Here is an 18,473-nt window from a genome sequence, read left to right on the forward strand (position 1 = left end):
TGACTCAGTATATGGCAGCTTCCCGTATTCCTATAAGAACCATTAAAATATGGTTATTATATTCAGAATATATTCTAAAAATTAAAAAATATATATATAAAGCTTTTACCCAGCATATTCCACTGTTAAAAAGTGGTGTATTCAGCTACTTTATGTGGCAGGAATGCATATGTAAAATTTGGTAAAGTGTGCCATCGAGTCGTTTTTGACTCCTGGCACCCACAGAGCCCTATGGTTTTCTTTGGTAGATAGAATACAGGAGGGGATTACCATTGCCTACTCCCATGCAGTATATGATGCCTTTCAGCATCTTCCTATATCACTGCTGCCCGATATAGTACCAGCGGGGATTCGAACCGGCAACCTTCAGCTTGTTAGTCAAGCATTTCCATGCTGATCCACTTAAGGTGAAGCTGTAGGTAATTGTGAAGTATGACTTTATTTTGCACAAACTCTTCAAAATAGTAATGAATGAAGAATCTACCTCAATTTTATTTTATTCCTTCCTTCAGGTTACACGGGTAGTATTGTTGTGGGTGAACAATCACTTCAATGATTTTGAAGGAGATCCAGCAATGACTCATTTTCTAGAAGAATTTGAGAACAACTTAGAAAGAGAGGTAAGAATAACACAAATAAAAGGTTTGTGATGCTATTTGCATGCAAATGTTAAATGTAATACTAATTACTCTGGCTATATATTTTTTCCTTGCAGAAAATGGGTGGACATCTGAGGTTGTTAAATATTGCTTGTGCTGCTAAAGCTAAACGAAGATTGATAACATTAACAAAGCCATCTCGGGAAGCCCCTTTGCCTTTCTTATTGTTGGGAGGTTCAGAAAAGGGATTTGGAATATTTGTTGACAGTGTAGAATCAGGTAGCAAAGCCACTGAAGCAGGCCTGAAACGTGGTGATCAGGTATGTAATTTAAATCTCAATAAATTGGCCTTGACGAACGGTGGGGGTGGGGGTATGGCTAAAAGCCTAGATAAATAAATGTCATTGTTAGATTCCTGATCACTATGAATTACTCACATCCTCTCTTTTCCCCTTCTAGATTTTGGAGGTGAATGGTCAAAACTTTGAAAACATTCAGCTATCAAAAGCCATGGAAATTCTTCGAAATAATACACATTTATCTATCACTGTGAAAACCAACTTATTTGGTAAGTGTTGAGACTCACTTCAGTGTAACTTTTATTCTACTTCACTAGTTTTCAAACTGTGCCATGATGAAACCACTATGTCCTTAATCATAAAATGATTTAAGGTGTACCAATGGCCCAAATGAGAGCCTGTCCATCATTAGAGAATTATCTATCTATCTATCTATCTACATGCTTATATACCACCCAAAACGCAAGTCTCTGGATGTGTCCGAAATGTGATTTGACATCCTAATTGCAGGCATATCCCTTTAAAACCAAGAGCTTACACAACCCCTTTAATATGGAGGGGAGCTGGTCCATACTTGCTCCTCCTCTGATCACCACCATTGCCATAATCCAGGCACTCCCCACAGTTATGCTGTCGAGACATGCTGGCATCGCACATGGGGAGCTCAGAGATGCCCTGCCAGTGCATGGGCGTAGCTGGAGGGAAGTGCTGGGATTACGGCAGTGGCGGCAATCGGAGGAGGAGGAGTTGTGGACCTGCTCCCCTCCGTGTTAAAGAGGCTGTGTAAGCCCTTGGTTTTAAAGGGATGTGCCCACAATTCGGGCGCTGGATCACAATTCAGCACATCCCTAATCATTAGCAATCTTCTTCTACGATACATACACGTTCCAATGTGCTCCTTCTGTTCATGTAAGACGACAGCTGTCCCCTAATATACATAGCCCTTTTTGAATATTATTGAAGAGTACATTCCAAAACAGTGCTATAACATACAGAGCGACTCCTCAGCAGACAAACCAATGTGGAATGGATTCCTTAAAAGTAGGAAATGAGACTAATTGTTGTTGTTGGTGACCGAAACAGGTCCCCTTCATTTTTGATGTCCAGTTTGCAGGCACAAAAAAGTGAAGGCGGGCTTCTGTGTGCCTCAGATTCCTTTTTCTTCTTTAAACATTTTTTTTAAAGTTACAGCCACCAGGAATACCTCCCAACATTATTGCTACCTTTACATATAGTTAATCTTCACAATTAATGCTTTAGGACCCGAAGGCACAGACTTTCAGTTAATCAGAACAGGAAATGGAAATACTTTTTTTGAAACTGTTCACAGGAATTTTAGTTGAATCGCAAGAATAGCTTTGTTGTATTCTTGTTAACAGTACATTTGCTGTCTTTGACAATAACATTTTCTAGAATTGTAAAAAGCATTCAGCGACTGGAACAGCCAACTCAAGCTGTTTTTGGGTTTGTTTGTTATTTTTAAATGTACTTATTTACGACTCTGTATCCCATCCTTATTTGGACAAAACCAGGACAGTTCACAAAAATAATTTAAAATTCATGAACAGTAAAAGCACTACTGTATTAGTAAAAACACCACAATAAAACAGCCACAAAAACCTCAATTTTAAGCAATAGAATTCTGTTAAAAGCCTTGTGGAATAAAAACATTTTTAGCAGCCGTTTAAAGATAGGCAAAGAGAGAACCTGTAGAATCTCCCTGGGTATCAGTTGCTGGTGATGTGGTGCTACCACAAAAAAGGCCTTGTGTCTAGTGTCTGCCAAAGGTATCTTGGTTAAAGACAAGCTAATGAGCTGGTCTTGAGGTGCCAATCTTAAGATTATAGGCAGGATCATATGGGAGATAAAAGGCATTCCTTAAGATCAAACGGTCCCAGGCTTGTCAGGGCTTTAAAAGTTAAAATTAGCACTTCTAGAAGCAAATTGGCAAGCAGTGTTGCTGATATAAGATTGGTATAATATATGCCAAACATCTTCCTTGGGCCAGCAATCTAGTATCTGCATTTTGCACCAATTTTAGGTTCTGAAGTGTCTTTAAAGGCAGCCTGACATGGAGTGCATTGCAGTCATCTAGTCTGAAAGAAATCAGGGCACTGACACAGGCTGGTTCTGTTGTGTTGAGATAAAGCTACAGGAGGCGAATCAACTGATGCTGGATAAAGTCAGTTCTGGCCGTGGCCACCTTTTTGGTTTAATTACCATAGATTGTTCTCATCCTCTTATGAATTTGACCAGTTCTTTGACACCAAGTTGACCTTTGAGCCTTTCCTCTTAATGCAATGAGACTGTTTCCCTAACCATTGTGTTATGGTCTCTCCTTGACTTACCAGAGTAACATTACAGTTGACTTCTGGGAAGGAAATGTGCTAAAACTTTCCCCATCACATCTCAGACATTAAAGATACCCTTAAGCTTTTACCAGCATATAGACTTCCAAACTAAGGTATTAGATACAGGGTAAATGACTATTTGTCATGAAGAGTGAGTTCTTTGTCTAAGGACAGACTTGCAGGATAGGCAGAAAGTATTTTTATTTCAGAAGATACTTTTTTCAGATTTGAAATGCCAGCCTCTTTATCTGATACCTTAGACAAGATGGGTAGGATGCTTTCATACATATATTTCTAAGTTTTCCATCCTTTGCTTCTCTGTGCAGTTTTTAAGGAACTCCTAACAAGGTTGTCAGAGGAGAAAAGAAATGGTGCTCCTCATCTACCTAAAATTGGAGATATTAAAAAAGCAAGCCGTTACTCCATCCCAGATCTTGCCGTTGATGTGGAACAGGTGATAGGACTGGAAAAAGTAACCAAGAAAAGCAAAGCTAACACGGTTGGTGGGCGAAACAAGCTAAAGAAGATACTGGACAAAACCCGCATCAGTATCCTGCCTCAGAAACCATACAAGTGAGTGTGGTTTATTTGCTGTATTGTCTTTCCTCTTTGACTCATACATGGTACATTAGCTTAGATATGTGACTAATGCATTTTTCAGCTTTGACAGTTGAACACAAACAAAGAGCACAGGAATAAACTGGGGGTGGGGGGAGGGAAGGAGGAGGAATAAAGCTTAAGCACACATAAGAAGAGCCCTGCTGGGTCAGGCCCAAGGCTTATCTAGTCCAGCATCCTTTTTCATACAGTGGCCCACCAGATGCCTCTGGGAAGCCCACAGGCAAGAGCTGAGGCATGCCCTCTCTCCTGCTGTTGCTCCCCTGTATGGTATTTAGAAGCATCTTACCTCTGAGGCCAGGAGTGCCCTATAGTCCTCAGACTAGAAGCCATTGATAGACTTGTCATCCACAAATTTATCTAAGCCCTTTTTAAAGCCATCCAGGCTGGTGGCTGTCACCACATCTTGTGGCAGAGAATTCCATAGGTTAATTATGTGTTGTGTGAAAAAGTACTTCCTTTTGTTGATTCTAAATTTCTTGGCAATCAGTTTCATAGGATGACCCCTTGTTCTAGTGTTTTGCATGAGGAATAAAAATTTCTATCTCTCTAAACCATGCATAATTTTATAGACCTCTTATGTCACCCTGCAGCCGTCTCTTTTCTAAACTAAACTTTTTCTAAGTTTCAAGTATCTTTATGTAAGGAGTGGGATCAGAATGCAATATTGTCTGAACCTTCCCAAGTATTGTAACCGAAACAAAATGCAAACAAATAGTATTTGCCAGTAAATATTGCTTGAACATATTGTGACATGGGGGAGAACAGAAAAGAGAGAAAACGCCTCTTGGACTACTTGGAAAAACCCAAGAGAAACAAAGTGCCTCCAAAAAACAATGTATTGCCGCAGGGAAACAGTGGCAAGATACCCAAAGAAAAGGCACAAGTCATCTTTAATTGCACTTGTGGCGAGATGGAGTGGAACTTGCTGACCCAGTCAAAAGAGGGGCAGAGTGAAAGGAGGGAGGGCCTATTGGCTCTATAAATAACCTGTTTGGATTCCTCTTGGGAAAGAAGCTGTCTTATTCTTTGAGAATAATTCACACAAAACATTTTAAAACCAACGTTCTTTTTTTTTACATTATAAACAACATAAAGCAGGAGGTATAAATCAATGAAGTATTTTGCAACCTGCAGTAACCCAATAGTGCCAATCCTTTGTACTTTCTTCCAGAACAATTAGACACAATTGCCCTGAGGTGTGATCCAGATAATGAGAGTTGATTGGGGACCTGTGCAGAATTGGTGTGTAACCCAGCTTCTTCTAGCAGACAGGTTTTATAAAGCTTAGGCTCACTAGGATAATTACTAAATAAGTGCATAATAATAATAATAATAACAGCAGCAGCAGCAACCACCACCACCACCTGGCTTCTCCCCATATCTCATCTAAGAGCTTTTTGCAAGGCCCACAGCTGAATGGGCTGTGACCCTAGTAGCATCTGGTGAGTCTTCTCCTTCAGGAAGGTGGAAATTCCAGCTGCTGGAAAGGACTTGGAGACAGCCTTGCTTTCTTAATGTTACTCAGATGTTTATGTTAATCACAGCAAGACAACCAGAAGTGTTAAGGCAACATACAAGTCAGTCGTCTTCCACTGGGAGTGACGGCTGCTACTGCAGAGAATCACAAGGCAAGACATACTGGAACAAAAGGGCAGATCTGGGAGATGGAAATATTCTGTCTACACGTGTATCTGTGTGATATGACCTTTAAATTTTTTTTTTTTTAATTCAATAACCACAGCTCACTTAAGGGAATCTGTAGAGTCCAAGTAGAACCTGAATTGAATCCTACAGAATCTGAAGCCATTGTGGCCTGGCTGGGGTATTTTTATCCAAAAATGTGCCCAGAGGCAAAGATTGTTTACCAAGCAATTCTTCATCCCTGAAGGGCGGGTGAATCCATGGAAGACAAAGGTGTCTATTGTGGGCTGGACTCAATCACTCTAGCAACATGCCTCAGAAGTCTGGTATTCTAGTTTAGCAGCATTTCATTGTCACTATTGACTTCAGGCACCACAATTTGTAATCTGAGAACTTGTTCCAAAGGCTCCATAACTTATTTTGTCAGATTCATAAAATTATTATAAAGCAACTTGGAAGTACTTCTTTGTTACCTTTTATTAGCCACATAGGATTGATACCTGAAATAATTAATTGTCATATCTGTTGCTAATGTCACAGTGCACAGTGAGAGCATATTCCAGGTGCCTGAAATAGCCGTTATTTGTTTTAAAAATTTATGTACCGCTTTTTAACAAAAACCAAACCAAAAGTCCACAAATGATTTACATAGAAAAAGGATTGAGAAGATATTACTCAAAATTTTAACTGAAACTCAAGGGAGACACCAGCGAACACCGGGCAGGGTGGGTGGGGTCGCTATATTCGGTTGAATAGTTGCTATCTCCCTGCTAAACATACTAGAATAACTACTTTAAAAGTGTCTCTTTGCACAGGTAATAGGGGACTGCAATGTGCAATCTCAATCTGACCTCTCTGCAACACTGCAACTAAATCTGACCTCTCTGTTACATAAATTAGTCTGCTGGATAAAAGAGAGTCTACTGTCATTGTAACAAGGATCTCGTTATCCTGTCATTTAGAAATCTGAATATTTGTGGGTTTTTATTTTAACACTTTTTCTTTTATTGATACTCCAGAGAGGATTTTTGTTGTTTTGAAGGTGGTAGTCAAGACTTTATATAATATTTTTATTTGTTTTATTTATTTATTGTTAGATTTATATACCTCCTTTCATTAAAAACAATCGCAAGGCGGTTTACAAAAGTTAAAACATAATAAAAATAAATTAAAAGTATTTAGCTAAAAATATAAAAACAATCTGATATTAAAATATATAATATACAAATACAAAACACTATACATGGATAAAAACATGCAGAAACAGCAATAAAACTATCATGTAAAGGCCTGGATAAAAAGCCAAGATTTTTGTCTGAGGAGTGAATGGCCACTGGGAGAACATTCCAAAGCCTGGGGGCAGCAACAGAGAAGGCCCTGTCCCGAGTGCACGAAAACCTAGCCTCCCTCATTGTCGGCACCCGGAGCAGAGCCCCCTCAGATGATCTCGTCAAGCGGGCAGATACCCTTGGGAGCAGGCAGTCCTTCAGGTATCCCAGGCCCAAAACGTTAAGGGCTTTAAAGGTCAAAAACAGCACCTTGAATTGGACCCAGAAACACACTGGTAACACGTGCAGCTCTTTCAAAATAGGTGTGATGTGATCACACCGGGCAGCTCAAGGTAGAACCCTAGCTGCCGCATTTTGTACAAGCTGCAGTTTCCGGATATTCTTCAAGGGCAGCCCCACGTAGAGCGCATTGCAGTAATCCAGCCATGACATGACTGAGGCATGGGTAACCGTGGCCAGATCTGCCTTCTTGAGAAAGGGACGCAGCTGGTGCACTAGCCGAAGCTGTGCAGAGGCACCCCTGGCCACTGCCTCCACCTGAGCTTCTAAAAGCAGAGCTGGGTCCAGTAGTACCCCCAAGCTGCATACTTGATCCTTCAAGGAGAGTGCAACCCCATCCAGAACCGGTAAAATCTGCTCATCCCGATTTGCATTCCTACTGACCAACATTACCTCCGTCTTGTCTGGATTCAGTCTCAGTTTATTAGCCCACATCCAGCCCATCACGGCCTCCAATCCATGATTCAGGACATCCACTGCCTCCCTAGGATCAGGTGACAAGGAGAGATAGAGCTGAATGTCATCTGCATATTGCTGACAGCTCAGTCCAAGTCTCCGGATGACCTCTCCCAGAAGCTTCATGTAGATGTTAAACAGCATGGGGGACAAAATCAAACACTGCGAGACCCCACAGGCCAATGGCCACGGGGCCGGGCAGTAGTCCCCCAGCACCACCTTCTGGACCCTCCCCCAAGAAAGGAACGGAGCCACTCCAACACAGTACCTCCAATTCCCATAGGCGGTCCAGAAGGATACCATGGTCGATGGTATCAAATGCTGCTGAGAGGTCCAGCAGAATCAACAGGGATGCACTCCCCTTGTCTAGCTCCCGGAGAAGGTCATCCACTAGAGCGACCAAGGCAGTCTCAGTCTCATATCCGGGGTGGAAGCCAGATTGAAAAGGGTCATAATAGTATGTTTGATTTGTATATGAAACATCTAAAATGTCCAAGGTTTTTAGAAATAGGAACATAGGAAACTGCCATATACTGAGTCAGAACATTGGTCTATCTAGCTCAGTATTGTCTTCACAGACTGGCAGTGGCTTCTCCAAGGTTGCAGTCAGGAATCTCTCTCAGCCCTATCTTGGAGAAGCCGGGGAGGGTTCGCCTCTTCCCCGGCTTCGCAGCGGCTGCTTCTGGCCTTTCCGCGGCCGGGCAAACAACCGCCCAACATGGCCGCCTGGTGCTGGAGGTCGTGTGTCCCTCGGCGTGTTCTGGGCATGCGCTCTGCGCATGCCCAGAACAGCCGAGGGAGACACGGACGCACGCCAGGCATTTGACACGGGCGCACACTTAGCCTTTTATTATAGAGGATAACTAACACCTTGTATTTTGCCCGGAAACATATCGGCAGCCAGTGTAGCTCCTTCAATACAGGAGTTATATGGTCTCTCCAAGATGACACAGAGACCAGCCTGGCTGCCGCATTCTGGACCAGCTGTAGTTTCCGGACTACGTACAAGGGCAGCCCCACATAGAGCGCATTACAGTAATCCAGTCTGGAGGTTACCAGCAGATGTACCACTGTTTTGAGGTCATTCACCTCAAGAAACGGATGCAGCTGGCATATCAGCCGAAGCTAATAGAAGGCACTTCTGGCCACTGCCTCAACCTGGGAGACCAGGGAGAGGCTCGGATCCAGAAGCACCCCTAGACTGCATACCTATTCCTTCTGGGGAAGTGTGACCCCATCCAGGACAGGCAGATCAAAATCATCTCTCGACTTCCGACCCTGGACAATGAGTACCTTTGTCTTAGCCAGATTCAGTCTCAGTTTGTTATCCCTCATCCATCCCATCACCGATTCCAGGCAGGCATTTAGGGAGGTTATGCCCTCTCCCGATGATGCTGACATGGAGAAATCGATTTGGGTGTCATCAGCATACTGGTAGCACCCTGCACCAAATCTCCTGATGATCTCTCCCAGTGGTTTCATGTAGATGGTAAACATCATTGGAGACAATATGGAGCACTGGGGAACACCATACAAAAGTTCAGATTTTGAAGAACAGCAGTCTCCAAGGGACACCATGTGGAACCTGCTCGAGAGGTAGGAGCGGAACCACTGCAAAGCTGTGCCTCCAACTCCCAACCCCCTCAGACACTCCAGAGGAATACTATGGTCGATAGTATCGAAAGCCGCCGAGAGGTCCAGAAGGACCAACAGAGGCACACTTCCTCTGTCAATTGCGAATTGGAGATCATCCATCAGGCCGACCAAGGCAGTCTCCACCCCATAGCCAGCCTGAAAGCCAGTTTGAAATGGGTCAAGATAATCAGTTTCATCTAAGACTGTCTGGAGCTGTGAGGCCACCACCCTCTCAATTACCTTGCCCAGCGACGGAAGGTTGGAGACAGGCCTGTAGTTGTTCAAGTCCGAGGGATCCAGGGTAGGCTTCTTCAGAAGCGGTCTAATAATTGCCTCCTTAAGACAAGTAGGCATCCTACCTTCCCTCAGAGATGCATTTATAATCTTTACCAGGCCTTCTACAACAATCCCCCTGCCAGATAATATAAGCCATGTCAGACAAGGGTCAAGAGAACAGGTGGTAGGCCGCACCATTCCAATCAGCTTGTCCACATCCTCAGGAGTCACAAACTGGAACTGATCCAACCTAATCACACAAGAGGAGTCGCTGGACACCTCCACATCAGACACTGAGGTAATTGTGGAGAAGTCGGCCCGAATATGAGAGATTTCCCCCACAAAGAATTCATTAAACACATCACAGCGGGTAATCGATGGTTCCAGATTCTGATGCAAGGGCGGAGGGGCACTCACTAGCCCTCTCACAACCCTGAACAATTCCGCCGGGCAGAAAAGAATCGCTTCTTTGCCGCACGTATCTCCTGAGCATAGGTCTTCAAATGAGCTCTATGTTGCAATCTGTCGGATTCAAGCCAAGTCTTTCTCCACTTGCGCTCCAGTTGTCTACCTCGCTGCTTCAGCCTCTGTAGTTCTTCCGTATACCAAGGAGCCAATTTTGAAGCAGGTCGGAGAGGATACTTAGGAGCAATCATGTCTACTGCCCCAGTGAGTTTGCTGTTCCAATTCTCCACCAGGGCATCAACAGGATCACCAGCAGAGCCAACACTAAATCCCTCCAAGTCTTCTTGAAATCCTATTGGATCCAATAACCTTCTCGGGTGGATCATCCTAATAGGCCCCTCGCCCCTGTGAAGGTGCGAAGTGATTGTGAGTCCGACCTTAACCAGATGGTGGTCAGTCCATGACAATGGGGAAATCACAGGATTCCCCACCCACGGAACACCACCCTGATCAGAGTGAAAGACCAAATCAAGCGTGTGACCAGCAATGTGCGCCGGCCCCGAGACCACTTGTGATAGGCTCATAGTCGTCATGGCTGCTATGAACTCCTGAGCCGCCCCGGACAAATCGATCCCAAAGTGAACATTGAAGTCCCCCAGCACCACAAGCCTGGGGGACTCCAACACCAAGTCCGAGACCAAGTCCGTCAGCTCGGTTAGGGACTCTGTTGAGCAGCGGGGCGATCAGTACACCAACAGAAGTGCCAGTCTATCCCTGGTCCCCAGACTTAAGTACACACATTCGATATGGTCTAACAGGGATACTCGTAAGGGAAAGGTTATTCTTATAGACCACATCCACTCCACCTCCCCGCCCATGTTCCCTCACCCACTCTTCAACAGAGTAGCCTGGAGGAAGAAGCCGGGACCACACTGGGCCCCCAGCCTCCCCCAGCCAGGTCTCTGTAATACATACCAAGTTGGCACCTTCATTCAGAATCAAATCATGAATGGTTTCTGATTTGTTCTGGACCGACCTGGCATTACAGAGGAGCAAGGTGAGGTTCCAAGGATGATCGGCACTGCTCCCCAAGGTCAAAGAGCTGGCAGGACAGCCGGAAGGGGAAAAAGCAATTAGATTTCCAAGTCCCATCCCCTGTAAGGGCCCGCTGACCCGCCAACGTTCCTTCTTCTGTTCCCCACCACAACCAGAATGTCTGCCCCACAGTCAGTGGACAAGCCCACTGTCTCCCCATCTCCAGTTAAGCCCAGACACATTCTAAGAATGTCTCACCCAGGACAAATTAAAACAGAAGCTCCACTATTAAATGCCCCCCCCATACAAATACCTAGGCCAAGAGACCTGGCCCTGGCCCTCGCTGTCCCCTGCAGTGGCTCCCCCAAAGGGGCGACCCCCTTTAGTGTCGCCCCCTCGGTGGCGACCCCGCCGCCACTGGCAGAAGCCTATATAGCCCTGAGCAGGCAGCTCTAGGCAGCTGGAATGCAGGAAACTGCCAAGTCACCCTCCTCCCCAGCCCCAATCCTGCAAGGCCTCACCTCAGCACAGCAACCAGTCCTGGGGGGCAGATAACAGACGGGGGGCAGCAGGACAAGCAAACAGGCAGGCACCCAGTCTCACACCCTGGGGTCTACCTGGGAGCAGATGTTGTCTCTCCTCTTGTCTCTCCTGCAAGCTTCTGGTGTAATTAACATTTCTCTGTTGCTAGATTTGCCAGGCAATATATTTCTTACAAAGTCTCTAAAGTGAGTAGGTGTGGGTATATAAGTAACCTTCTAGGTATAAGAAGAAAAGGGAGTGGGGGAATTTATACTAATCGTATAAATGTACTAAATATTGTTGTGTGTCCTTTCTCTCCATTTCTCTCCCACCAACACAGTGACATTGGAATTGGCCAATCTCAGGATGACAGCATTGTAGGGTTGAGGCAGACAAAGCACATTCCTCCTGCTCTTCCGGTCAGTGGAACACTGTCTTCAAGCAATCCTGACTTACTACAGTCACATCACCGTATTTTAGATTTTAACACTACACCAGGTGAGCATGCCACCTTAGAGCTACTTCTCATAATGTGTATTTAGCCACAAAAAACAACAAATATTTATATACCGCTTTTCAACAAAAGTTTCCAAAGTGGTTTAGACAGAGAAATAATAAGCAAATAAGATGTATCCCTGTCCCCAAAGGGCTCACAAGCAAAAAAGAAACATAAGATAACCAGCAACAGTCACAAGGTACTGTGCTGGGAGTGGATAAGACCAGTTACTCCCCCCCTGCTAAATAAAGAGAATTGCCACATTAAAAAGGTGCCTCTTTGCCAAGTTAGCAGGGGCATACTAAAAACAAAGTACTAAATACATGTATTTTACATCAGTTGAGAATATGTTAAAATTGCAAGGTTTTTCCATTGGAAATGACAACCATCAAATTTGCTGGGGGAGTGGGAGGATGAGGGTAGTTTATGTGTTTATACACTTCAGGCCAAGCACTAAATGCAGAAGTGTCCCTTGCTTTTACTTGGCTGACATTTGGTGTTCCCAGGGTTGGGATGTGTATGTCTGTTTATATTAAAATCCTCTAGCTGTGTTGCTTATCACCAGAGATGGCTCTAGGTTAAATAGTGCCTTGGGCAAAGAGTGCCTTTGGTGCTCCCTCCATGGTTATTTGTGTGTCAAGTTGTGTGGCTTGTGCAGTATTGCAAAACCTAGTAGATTAAGAGGCGTTATTGTTCCCAGGCTTTCCAAGATATGCCCATGAAAAGGGTCCAGAACTACCTCTCAATAATTTGCTGCTAATAGTCTCCTCCTCCAATTCTGAGGTCCTGTTTCAAGTCTCAAAGGCCTGTAGCATCAGCATCTTCAGTTTTCTCCCATCCTGTTTCCAATCTGGCTTGTCCTCTCTTACTGTAAGAGAGAAATTAGACAGAGAAAGCTCTTTTCTGGTTCTGCTTTCCCCCTCTTTCTCCCTAACACACTGCAGACAGTGCACTCAACATTGAGCCACCAAGTCCAGTTTGGTGTCCCCTTCAGGTAGGTGCCCTGGGCAAATTAATCAGCTCACCCACCCTTAAAACTGTCACTGCTTGTCATTGAATGGCACACACGTAGTCTAATTTAATCTGCAGAAATATCCTGTAGTATATTTGTGCCCTTGCTGCTTAACGTGTTTATCACAGTCAGAGTGCAGGTAGTAAACTTTGCTGTGGTGTTTGCTCAGATGACATGCAAACTGATTAGAATGCAGGGGATAATGGAAGATCACGGACTAAATTGAATAGTAGAAATGGGAACCACCACACGTAACCTACACCTTTTTTTTAAAATGCACTCATCCATAGTAGTGGAAGTGCAGCCCAAAACAGAGTATATTTGGGAATGCTTTGCTGAAGAAGTACTGTTTGGGTACTTGTACTAGGAAAAGAAGCTTAACCAATGGAGAATAAGAAGATCTGGAAGTGATCCATTGTCATCAAGAGAAATGGGTTACTGTGCCTGCGCAGGGACTGTCCAGATGGATTAAATAGCTCCTCTCTGGGGCGCCTCCCTGCCATGCACATGCTCAGTGCCTTCCTTTACTTGACAGTTGGGCACCATTTTGATTCAGTTTCTTTTCAACCACTGATGTGTTGAGACCTTCGGGTTGTTGCTCCTCAGTTATTAGAAAAGAAAGCTTTATTCAATCGGATTTGATTGCTTTTTTTTGACCTACAGACTGTGAGTTTACTATTCTTTGGTTTCTGGATGTCGGACTTGGTTGTTTGGAATTCTTCGGCTTTGCCTTTAGAATGGAGGGAGCGGAGAGAGAAAATATTACTTTCAGACGCTCTCAGTGTAGAGCAAAATTGCCTTCTACTGATGAACATGACCTGTGCCTGTTGTGTTTGGGTGAACAGCATGTTTAGGAACATAAGAAGCTGCTATATACTGAGTCAGACCATAGGTCCATCTAGCTCAGTATTTTCTGCAGACAGACTGACAGCGGCTTCTCCAAGTTTGCAGGCAGGAATCTCTTTCAGCCCTATCTTGGAGATGCCAAGGAAGGATCTTGGAACCTAGATGCTCTCCCCAGAGCGGCTCCATCCCTTAGGGGAATATCTTACAGTGCTCACCCTTCTAGTTTCCCTTTCATATGCAATCAGGCCCAGTAATGTGTCCGTTGACATTGACACTGATCCCAGTACCCAGTGCATCGGTATTGTTAGAGTGCCGGATTAGGACCGGGGAGACCTGAGTTCAAATCCCCATTCAGCCATAAAACTAGCTGGGTGACTCTGGGCCAGTCACTTCTCTCTCAGCCTAACCTACTTCACAGGGTTGTTGTGAAAGAGAAACTCAAGTATATAGTACACCGCTCTGGGCTCCTTGAAGGAAGAGCAGGATATAAATGTAAAAATACATACATATACAAATACTCAAAGGAATGTTCCGAGTTCACCATTGGCAACGGTGTCCCCTCATTCCTACAAGCCTCTGATGATATCTCCAGCATGGAAGCCGGTGAGGTGTCCTCTGCTGTTGTTTGAGAATACTGATTCTACCTTTTTTAGATCTGCGAAGTCTCTAATGTGTATGTTGGACTCTGCCACCAGCACTCCTTCCGGCTCCACGTTTCAGGATTCCTGAACAGCAGCTTGGACATTGATGTGGATGTGGAAGGGGACTCAACTCCTAAAACTCCATCTTTGTCACCATTTTCAAGTTCTACAACCAGAACAGGTGTCTCCTCTTTCCAACCGGTACGAACTGCTATGTCAACAGCCACTTTGTCGCCTGCCACCACTGTGGCACTGTGGAGGCCATCTTCTACGTTTGTCCCTTAGCAGACGTTTGTGCCACAAAGTGACCCTCTACATGCGTGTGGTTTTATACACACAATGTTTTTCCTGCGACTCAATTGGACTTTGCAGAATTTCAATTATGGAAGGCACAGCTTAGGTTGCAAGGCCATATTGCAGCAACAAGATGTCTCTTTACAGCAATTTGTGCTGCCTCCTCAATCTTCTGACCCCTCCCAACACCTCGTTTTACACCTGCAGCAACCATGGGGGTGAGTCAGGGTGTTCAGACTACACCTGTTCCGATTGATGTGCCTTTCGCACCTCTAGCACTGTCCTTGCCTCAGCGTCCAATAGTCCCATCTCCTGCTGGAGATAGTGCGCATCCACCCCCACCTGCATGCCCAGTGGGTGCTGCAGTATCGGTTCTGGGGGTGATTCCTATACAGTCTGACGACTCTTACGATTCCCCTGATTCTTCGGAGTCAGACACTGATGGTGAAGGGGGAGTTCTGGAGCATCCTTCAGATCTGCCCTCAGATATACCCCACAAACCGTCCACCTCACCTAATGAGGAATTAAAATTGTACACAAAGATAATACAGCAAATGGCTGAGTTCCTAGGTCTAGGGAGAAAACGTCCTATTCCAGATCTTGAGGACCTTATTTACAGGATGATGGCCATAGTACAATCAATGCAACCTGTCACCGTGCCCATGTTACCAGTTATCACTAAAGCTGCTAAGACAACATGGGAAGTTTTGCAAACTTCTGCCCCAACTTCCAAGCATCTTGAGAGTTTGTACTGCATCCAAGAGGAAGAGAATACTTACCTTTTGAAGCAACCTATTCCTAACTTGTTAGTAATAGACTGCACAGCCTCATCTAAATCGGGCCACCATCATTTCACCCGTTCCAATAAAGAAGATAGAAAGCTGGAAATTTTTGGACACCGCGTTTACTGCGAGCCTGTTTGTTCGCATTGCAAATTATGCAGCCTGCATAGCCCGTTACAGTTATTGCCTGTGGGACTCTTTACAGAAGGGGCTCCCCTCGCTGAAACCAAAGCAAATGCTTAACAAATCAGCTGAACTTACCAGACAGCAGCTAAGTACGTTCAGACACTTGGCAGAAACTGAATATAGGACAATGACCACTGCATTCTTTCTGTCGCCATGCCTGATTGCATTCTTTGACGCTGCAGAATGACATGAGAGATCACATTGAAAATCTGCTGTTTGACAAGGTCGCTTTAGTGAAACAACAGACTCTATGATGGAGACGTTAAAGAAGTCAAAGTTTACAACTAAGAGCTTTTCGTTTACTGCCTTGTCTACTCAAGGCTCTTCCCGCTACTGGAACTTTAACAACGTTCTCCCTTCTGGTATCAAGACCGTAAAGATTTTAAGAAACAATACAAGTCGTACCATAGAAAGGGCTTTGGCCAAAACAAAAATTAAGTGCCCCGTGCCTCCAAGCAGTCCCTTTGATCCCCAAGATTGTCCACTGCCCATACCATCATTGCCTGCCAGAGATGTCAGCATCAAAGTACTGGCTATCAGTGGCATGTCTGAAATGCCACTTCCTTTGCCACCCTGTGTCATCAGACTAGGTAGTCATGCTTAGGCATGGCACCAGATAACATCGGACCAGTGGGTCTTAAGAATTAGCAGTACTGGTTACGCAATCGAGTTCAAAACCTTGCCAAGTTTTGAGGGCATGAAGATCACTCCCCCAACTCCCACCTTGTGGGAAGAAATACAAACTGTATTGGAGAAGGGAGCGATAGTACCAGTGTGGTAGACAACAGGCTTAAGGAATTCCACTCAAGTTATTTCCTCATCCCAAAGCGGGATGGCGGGATCAGGGCAAGTATGGATCTTTGGGGCCTCAATCATTTCATCCATGTGCACAGGTTCCGTATGAAGACTCTGTAAGGAATTCTTCTACTCTTTGCCGAAGAGGAGTGGCTTGCTACGTTAGATTTCGAAGACACGTATTTTCATATCAAAATTCAACACAACCACTGGAAGTACTTGCTGTTTGCCATAGGAAGCTCAGTATTCCAGTATAAGGTCCTGCACTTCGGCTTGTCTACGGCACCAAGGGTTTACCAAAAGTATGGCAGCAATTGTAGCTTACTTGCACACAGAGAGTATCACCACATTCCCTTTTCTGGATGACTGGCTCCTGGTACACCAGGTCAGGTCAGAATTGGAATCCCAGATCCAATATGTCTTGTGACTGTTGGAGGACTTGGGAGTCCAGGTCAATTGGGCCATGTCAAAACTGCAACCAACAAGATCGATAGACTACATTGGAGCAGTGTTGGACATGCTGTCGAAGCGAGCATACCTACCAGAGGAACGATACATCTTCACATTTGTTCTCTGGTGGAGGCGTTAGAAAACCAACCACTACAGAGAGCCAAACAGGTTCAGAGGTTGCTCAGCCTTATGTCCTCTTGCAAAGCAACCATCCTCCATACCTGCCTATGTATGCAGACACTACAGCTTTGGTTTCTGCAGTTATTCCATCCAAATGTTGGCAGTCAGCTGATGCTGTTGGAAATTCCCCTACTTGTACTGAAGTCTTTATGATGGTGGAAAGTGTAGGAGAATCTACTTCAAGGCATGTCTTTCGAACCTCTGACTCCGACTGGGTGAGTTACAACATATGCCTCCTTGTCGGGGTGGGGGACACATTGTGGGAGTCATCAGACTTGGCTTGTGGACAGCACAACAGCAGAAGATGCATATCAACTTCCTGGAACTGATGGCAGCATTTCTGGCTTTAAAATCTTTTGCATCTCTTATAAAGGACTCCACAGTACAACTTCAGATGGACAGTACTATGGTGATTGTCTGTGTCAATCGCCAGGCTAAGCACACAACTTTGGAATTGGTGCAACTGGAACAAGGGTCTGTTATATATGTTCCCTCCACTGCCCCCCTGGTCAACAGAGTTGTAGGTAAGCTGATAAAAGATGATGCAAAAGCTATTTTAGTGATGCCATGGTGGCCACACCAACCATTGTTTGTATCGCTACTCAGACTGATGGAGAACAATTATCACCATCTACCTCTTGACTCAGATCTGCTAACAAGAGATGAAGGATGAATAGTGCATCTGGCCCTGCAGACACTATGGCTGACAGCATGGAAGGTTGGCTATTAAAAAGAATCCTGTTAAACTGTCATAGGCCTTCTATGCAGAAAGGTTTCACTAGTAAATGGAAGCGTTTTACCACTTATGGTAAGGACAATGGATTTGACCCATTCAGAGCTTCAACGGATCTGGTCCTACTGTACCTTACCAGTCTGAAAGAATCTGGTCTAGCGAACATATCTTTATGGGCGCACTGTGCTGATATTTCAGCTAAGCACAGAGGCTGGCAAGGCAGGACCGCCTTCTCTCATCCTCGATGCAAAAGGTTTCTGCATTGCATCAATAACCTATACCAGGCCTGCACAACTCAAATGACCTGGTGGGCCGAAACCAACCATGACTTGGTTCATGGGGGCCGAGGTCAATTCTTAGGGTGCTGATTATTAGAGTAATGCTTAATATCAATCAATCAATCAATCAACCAACCAAATTAAAGTGAAATTAATTAAAAATGAATTTAAAATGAATTTAATCAATATTTAACTTTTGATGTTCTGGCAGGACAAGATTGATTAAATTAATATGAAATAAGTTGAATTAAAATTCATTCTAATAATATAAATATTATACAATCTGTACAAAATACATAATAAAATGCATTGTTCTTCCTTTCCACCTCTGCCAAATCATCACACATAACATGGAACACTTTTAAAGGGGGG

At 44.4% G+C, this 18,473-nt stretch overlaps 1 protein-coding gene across 7 annotated transcripts in view; it reads left to right on the forward strand.

Moving 5' to 3' along the window:
* The window catches only part of RAPGEF2 (Rap guanine nucleotide exchange factor 2), a 281,466-nt gene that overhangs the window by 230,931 nt on the left and 32,062 nt on the right, over positions 1 to 18,473 (forward strand). For 6 of the 7 annotated variants that reach the window (XM_053255205.1, XM_053255201.1, XM_053255203.1 and 3 more), the window contains 5 exons: positions 513 to 620; positions 716 to 919; positions 1,059 to 1,167; positions 3,576 to 3,822; positions 11,749 to 11,906. In XM_053255205.1, the coding sequence (XP_053111180.1) occupies positions 513 to 620; positions 716 to 919; positions 1,059 to 1,167; positions 3,576 to 3,822; positions 11,749 to 11,906 (826 nt within the window). The remainder of the gene's footprint in view (positions 1 to 512; positions 621 to 715; positions 920 to 1,058; positions 1,168 to 3,575; positions 3,823 to 11,748; positions 11,907 to 18,473) is intronic. The other variant, XM_053255204.1, reaches the window with a different exon arrangement.

The sequence above is a fragment of the Hemicordylus capensis genome, chromosome 5 (genome assembly GCF_027244095.1).
Source record: "Hemicordylus capensis ecotype Gifberg chromosome 5, rHemCap1.1.pri, whole genome shotgun sequence".
Taxonomy (NCBI): Eukaryota; Metazoa; Chordata; class Lepidosauria; order Squamata; family Cordylidae; genus Hemicordylus; species Hemicordylus capensis.